This window comes from Rattus rattus, chromosome 9, assembly GCF_011064425.1.
Source record: "Rattus rattus isolate New Zealand chromosome 9, Rrattus_CSIRO_v1, whole genome shotgun sequence".
Taxonomy (NCBI): Eukaryota; Metazoa; Chordata; class Mammalia; order Rodentia; family Muridae; genus Rattus; species Rattus rattus.
In genome coordinates, this window is record NC_046162.1 from 51,319,387 (window position 1) to 51,326,469 (window position 7,083).

The 7,083-nt window shown below is 48.4% G+C and overlaps 1 protein-coding gene across 1 annotated transcript; it reads right to left on the reverse strand.

Moving 5' to 3' along the window:
- Window positions 1–2,292: 2,292 nt before the first annotated feature.
- Window positions 2,293–6,100, reverse strand: Tob1 (transducer of ERBB2, 1). Its single transcript, XM_032912716.1, has 2 exons — window positions 6,008–6,100; window positions 2,293–4,308 (listed from the first exon to the last, which is right to left on the reverse strand). Exon 2 carries the CDS (start codon window positions 4,156–4,158, stop codon window positions 3,079–3,081), a length of 1,080 nt encoding a protein of 359 aa, XP_032768607.1. The 5' UTR covers window positions 4,159–4,308; window positions 6,008–6,100; the 3' UTR covers window positions 2,293–3,078.
- Between the last annotated feature and the right edge of the window lie 983 nt (window positions 6,101–7,083).

Here is a 7,083-nt window from a genome sequence, read left to right on the forward strand (position 1 = left end):
TACCACTGAGCTAAATCCCCAACCCCTGCTAGTGACTTTTTATTTTTATTCTTTTCTTTTTTTTCGGAGCTGGGGACCGAACCCAGGGCCTTGTGCTTGCAAGCGCTCTACCACTGAGCTAAATCCCCAACCCCTTTATTTTTATTTTTTATTATTTTATTTTATTTTAATTTGAGACAGGGTTTCCCTGAGTAGCCCTCCCTATCCTGGAACTTGCTGGCCTCAAACTCAGAGATCGGTCTTCCTCTGCCTCCTGAGTGCTGGAATAAAAGACTCATTTTTAAATACCCCAAGTCCTGAAGGTTCCATTAAAATCTCTCAGTTAATAGAGGTACCTTAACAGTAATACACATTTAGAAAAACATCTTCCACTCCAGGCTAACTTTAGCTTTCCCTTCCAAAGGCAAATCAATTTATCCCAACAAAGGAATGTGGCTGGCCACATCAGATGTGTCTTGACTGCAGGTGATCTGTGCCTTGTGTGATGGGAGTCACCTGTAATCGCAGCACTTGGGAGGTAGAGGCAGGAGGATCAGGGGTTCAAGGCGATCATCAGCTATAAAATGAATTGGAGGCATGGAACTATTTAAGATCTTGCTTCAAAAAGAAACAAAGAAACAAAAGTTTTTTTTTTTTTTTTGATCTTAGGCAGTGGATGCACTAAACTCTGAAGCTACCACCACTCCCCCATCCCCCAGGGAGAATGCTTGTTGCATGCTAGGGTTGAGCATGCAGAGGCTGGTACAAGAACTATCCCTACTGGAGCTCGAAAAGATGGGCTACATCTAGGAATAGAACTTCTCAAACTGTAAGTGAAACAGTCTTCCCACAGAAGACCCGAAGCACATGACAGTGGGGAGAAAACAGATCTGGGATTAAGACTCAAGCTTTTCTAAACCTGTTAGACACAAGTTCCTTTAAGAGAATTTCCACTCGTAGGGAGGGAAAAAAACAGGAGTGCACACAAACAGGGCCTTTGATCATTCTCTTATAAAAAAGCAGAAGATCAAATCAAGTTTTTCTGAAACCAATCCAGATAAAATATAAGCTGTCTCAAATCAACACGAATGTATCAAGATGACCTTTCTCGAAGAGCTGAAGGATTCACGTCGTCTTCACAAATCCTTTTGTCTTTGTTGGCCAGCTGTCTTATCCTGACGTTTTGAAAGTGTTAATGCTAGCTTTTCCTTCCAAATTAAAGCTATGATAACTTCACGGACTTGTGTCACCTGGTGCTTTAATTACTGTTGCTATCCAAACTGTGATCCCAAAAGCTCAGAATGGATGACCTGTGAGGCTCCACTCTCTACTCCAGTACTTCAGAGCCTCATTCTGCCCAAGGGACAAAGGCCTCACCATGGAGTACAAGGGGCAGCTTCCTTCTGTTATTTCAGTGCCTGTTGCCTTAAAACTTTTATTGCTCTGGACAGCTTGGGTGACAAAAGGCTTTTGTAGGTTTGTGTCTAAAACTCTCATTTCACTTGTAACTCAGACAGTGCTGGTGCCTTACTAGAAAAGCTGAGTCGTTCGGTTCAAGGCAATGTTTTCACCAATATTCTATCACAGATCAGCAAACATTTAAACAGTAAAATGACTCGTCTTAAAGGTTTTGTTCTGCTTTAAAAGACAGGGTCTTATTTATGTAGCTCCAGCTGGCCTGGAACTAAGTCTGCCTCAAGTGCTGCTGGGATTAAAGGCATTTGTTACCACATCTGCCATTTTGATGGTGTTTTACCTCATCAGCCAAAACAAAACAAAAACTTAAGTATTTTTTAAAACCCCTAAGATTCTATAATTTCAGGCATTATCAGTATCCGTTAAAGGCCCTAACTAAGTTGGATACCATGATCCCCCCACCCCCAAAATCACAGTATGTAGATGTTTTACTGCGAAAAGAAACGGACATGAACATTCCCAACTGTGCATGGGTTTAAACCCTAAATTCTAGCTACAGACCATGGCTGAACTTAAAAGGTGAAGGGTTTTCTAGCATTTCCTGAGTTCCTTCTCACAATTTAAATAGATGCTGAGGGATTACACGACATCCTCCCACCCCACGGCTCTCTCCTGGATGCTGGAGTAGAGGTGTGCACGTACCACTGATATTCATAGGGTGCTGGGGATTGAACCCATGGCTTTCTGCTTTTGAGGCAAACACTCTACCAAGCGCCACCGATGCTCTGGCAGAGCCCTGCCTTCCATTACTCCTCCCTGACTCAGTGAGCCGCATCTTCCTTCTTCATGAGCACAGGCTTTTAGCAAAGGCTTCAAACAAAGACCACATGATAGGCATTTTTAATTTTAAAGAATTTTAATACAAACTTAATATAAACTATTTCAGTCCCTCTTAACATGTAAGACACTGACTCAAAATACTTTTATACCGTTTTTTTTCAAGTATTGCACAATATAGGTACAAAATTAATATTTACGATTACATTTTCTTCCATAATATATAGCAAAAATCTTTAAACCTTTAACAGAAAATACATTTTTTTTGAAAAAGCAAATATTCGTACATTTTAATTCCACCACTAAAGGAATATCCTGTACACAATTTTCAGAATAGTTGATGTCTTTAAGATGGATATTTTACAATTTCAGTAAAAAAAATACAACATGAAGCCGCTGCCACAGATCACTGTAGTAAAAAGATAGAAATGCAATACCGTGTCGTAGAAACAATATATATATATATATATATCCTCTGATAGTTTACAAACTTTGTACTAAATTAAATTATACAATTAGAAAAGACCAATAAACCCACTTATTAGTGCCAATTTTTTATATATATATATAAAAAAAAAATCAGCCATGTCCTTGCTATATCTTAAATACTGTAAGAGGCCATATCTGAAAGTATACTTTAAAATATACAGTCAGTATAAAATAACGTTGTGCTTGGTTGGCAAATGAAAAAAGATGCATGTTTTATTTTGTGACCAAGCTTGAATGTATCCTTACTATAAGCTTAAAAAAAAAATCTCAAGGAGGCAAAAAAAAAAAAAAAAAAAAAAAATCCCCTTGGGCGATGCATTTTAACTTGTGCGACACATGTTCTCTTTTTCCTGTTTTTTAGTTAGCCATTACGGGCTGGAACTGCTGGTTAGAATACTGAATGTTATTTAAGCTAAAATTCAAGCCGTCTACGAAAGACTTCTCGTTGAGGCCTCCGTAGGCCGCAAACACATCAAAGGCATTACTGTACTGGAGGGGACTGAGGTTAAGGGGGCTGTCACCTGGGAACATTCCATTGGTACTACTACCTTGACCCTGCATGTTAGGAAAAATAAATTCCTTGGCATTGGGAGAAAGAGCAGAGGTTTGCTGCTGCGGCTGCTGCTGTTGCTGCTGCTGCTGCTGCTGCTGCTGTTGTGGAGGTGGTGGTGGCGGTGGTGGCTGGGATGGCGGCTGCTGTTGCTGCGGCTGAGGCTGCTGCTGGCTGCCCAGGCCCAGCCCGTACAGAGAGTGCATTGAGGAAGAGATGGCTTTCTGCTTCAGGAGGTCGTTCACATTCACATTCAGGCCCAGGTTGATGGGAGAAGTGCGTGCTACCTTGCTGCTACGGCCACTGTTCTTCATTTTGGTGGAGCCGAACTTGGTGGCAGCAAAAGTGGCAGTGGTAAAGGTTAAAGGCTGAGTGGACCGGGGCATGAAGGTGGGGCTGACGGCAGCAGAATGGCCAAAGGGAGGCGACGGCGAGCTGGACACAGAGGAGGCTGGGTCGCTTATGGGCATGAAAACCTGGGCCTCGGGGTTAAAGCTGTTCTTGATCTCCTTATCCAGCTCACACCCGTTCTCATTACTGTCATCTACGTACAGCACCTTCACTGGTCCCTTCTCACCGATTTGGTAGGAAACCTCAAACGGGTCGATCCACACGCTCAGATCCTGCGGCAGATTGCCACGAACATCGTCAATGTCCAGACCACTCTCTTTGGACGCTTGCTCAATCACCGGGTCCACCTTCTCCCCTACGTGTATGCATCTAAACCCTGAGCCTTTGTATGGCTTCTCAGGATACCAGTGCCCTTCATATTTCTGTTTAAGAAGTCTTTCAAGCTCTTCACCAAAAATGTTGACACGTCTCCTGGGAAGCTTATTGTACAAATAGGAAATAATAAAATTTAGTGCTACTTGGATTTCAAGCTGCATAGCTGCGATGCCACAAAAGGTAGGTTTGTTTCAACTCCTCCACCAGAAAAATAAAATTTAAAAAAAAAATCAGTTTGTGGCAGAGAAACAAATTCTCATTCAAAGTGCTGGTACTAGAAGATTATCCTTCAACCTTCCGTGGTCTTGTTCCTTTAAGAAAACAAAACAAAAGCAAACACATCCAAGTGAGCTCAATGGATAGCTCCAAAAGCTTTTTACCTGAAGCAGTTTTATTTTTGAAAGTGTCTACTGGGCTAGAAAGACTGGAAAATACCGCTACAGAATAAAGGAACAGACCACAAAACAATCTCTTGCTAAAATTCAAGACAGGTTTATAGTTAAAACAGCACTCTAAGCGATTACACACCGTTTGGGAGCAGGACTTAGGGAACCTTCAGAGTATGTATCCTGTCTTTCTAGTGTTTACTAACGGGTACTGCACACTCATCCACCCCCCCACACACACACTCTACTTGTACAAGTTGGTCACTAGTTTCCTTACTGGTCACCATTTTAGAAGTGACTCCCGAGTTCCTTTTGGAAACATCACATTTAAATCTGCTTTATGTTAAATATTGGGAAATGTTATTAAGTTACAAAAATATTCTGAATTTTCAAAGTGCATGCTACTAAAATTAAAGGTACTAAATGGACTGTTACCTTGGTAAATGAAACCAAATTATCCCCTCTACATTTAACCATGCCAAGGGTTTTCACACAACTTGCTCTTCTGGGAGCCTTTTTCTTTTTTTATTGTGTACCGCCTCCTCCTACATTCTGAAATTCCTCTCAGCTGCAAGTATAAGAAAAACAAGCAGCTTAAAACTCTTATTGATTACTCTGTTTAAAGGGCAGAGTTTCTCAGTTTCGTTCTAATTTTCAAAAAACCATCTCCTTCCCTCTTCGGATAAACGACAGTCCCTGGAGAGGTTGGAGGGATAAGGTCGACCTTTAAACGTTTGCTGGATCAGCACTGGGTGGGGATAAGAAAAGATCAAGGGCAAACAGAGGTATTTCCAAGGGAGAGCTATTTGTACAACGAGGTTGGTCAAAAAGGGCATTTAAAATAATCAAACTGTTCTTAATCTGTCTGTTCCATTTGCCATATTCTTGGTGACAAAGGGCAAAGAATCTTTCCTGTAGCCCCCAAACTACACTTTTCAAGCCGAAACCCAAGTGCAGGCAGAGAAAGCAGATTCAGCTGGATTGCTTAAAGGTGCAGCCGAGCCCAGACAGGCTGGGTGGAAGGTGGTTTTTAAAGCAACGCCTTAACACAGGACTGTGAAGAATTACATAAACAGCCAGTTGGGTCTCATTAGATTTCTGCTCACAGCGCCGGGAGCCCGAGCGCTACAGCAGCAGCAACAGCCGGAGGTGGTGGTGGAGGAGGAGGAGGAAGAGGAGGAGGAAGACTACTAGCTTTGCTTCGGGAGGAGGAGCTCGGCCCGGGGAAAAGGAGAGTAGGCTCTCTAGCCACCCCAGGGACGCGGCCCCGGGCACCGGCAGGTCGCGGCGCGGGCCGCCCTGCCTTCCCCTCCCCCGCCGTAACCTGACCCTGCCGTCCCCCCCCTCTGCTCCCCGCTCGAGGCTCCTGGGACCTAGCCAGCATCCCGGAGCACCGGTCCCGGCCCGATCCCTGTATCCCGGCGCTCCCTCCCCCTGCCTGGGCGCCGCTGCCCCCACCCCGGGTGCTCCCTCCTCCCGGTTGCCCGCCGGCAGCCGAGCCTCGGGACCCGGTCCCCGGAGCCACTCCATTCCCTTGGGTCCCCGCGGCCGCCCCTCCGCACCCGGGCTCGCAGGACGCTGCAGCCACTCCCTCGGCCCCTAGCCGCCGCCCCACTGTACTTACAGGCTGCTCCGGAGCTGCGGCCGCCGCCGAGCAGCGGCTGGGCGGGGGAGAAGGGGCGGCGGGCGGGGGCGCGGGTGGGTCGGGAGCGGCGAGGCGGCCGGGTGCAAGACGTCGCCACCGCCGGACGCGCGACGGACGCCTCGGGCAGGCCCGGGAGCTCGCTGCTCTGGCTCAGGGGTGGCGGGGACGGCAGGCTTACACAAGCGCGCTCGCTTCTCTATACAGCCCGGTGGCCCGGCCCTGCGTCCCCGTACAGCGCCCTCAGCGCGCCGGGCCAGAGCTTCGCTCCTTCTGCCGCGGCGCGCGCCCCGCCTCTCGTTTTATAGCCTCCTCCCCACCCCCAGCCTCCGCGGGGGTGCGCGCTGCTCGCGTCACAGTCCCGCCCTCCCCACCCGGCACCCCGGGGCCGCGCCGACTCCGCCCCTGCCCTGCCCCCCGACGCCATTGGCCAAGTCCCGCCTGCCCACGTCAAGACAGCCGCTGATAGATGGTCACGCCTCCCGAACGCCGCTACCACCAATCATCTGACAGGCCCGAGAGGCCAGGGGCGGGGTTAAGGGGGGCCTTGGAGCGGGATTGGAGGAGGGAGATAGGGGTGGGGCGGCAGGGCGCCGGAGGCCTGGGGGGGAGGGGGAGAGAGGGGGAGCAGGTGGCGACGCGGCGGGGGCCGGCCGGGAGGGGCGGCCGAGGCTGGGGGAGGGAGGGCAGAGTACACGGAAAAGGCTGCTTCCGAGTGCGACTGCGGCTGAGGAGAACCCCACTCTTGGGCGAGCTATCCTGTGGGTCTCCAGCCCACCCCGGGGTGACCCGGACTCGTGCTCCCGATTCATTGAGTATTAATCCCCGCAGGACCTAGGCCAACTGCCACCCCGAGAGTGACAACTGCAGAACCTGGGGGCGGGGAAGGGAGGCCACGTTGCTGCACCTCCCGCCCAGGTGACAGTTTAACTGCCTCTGCAGCCCCCCTGGCCAGATTTCCCCGGGTCACCTGGCAGCAACTCGGACATGAGGGTTGCTTGAGACCGTAAGAAAGAAATTGTCTTATATCAAAGATCCCGGAGAGCGACGCGCTGCCA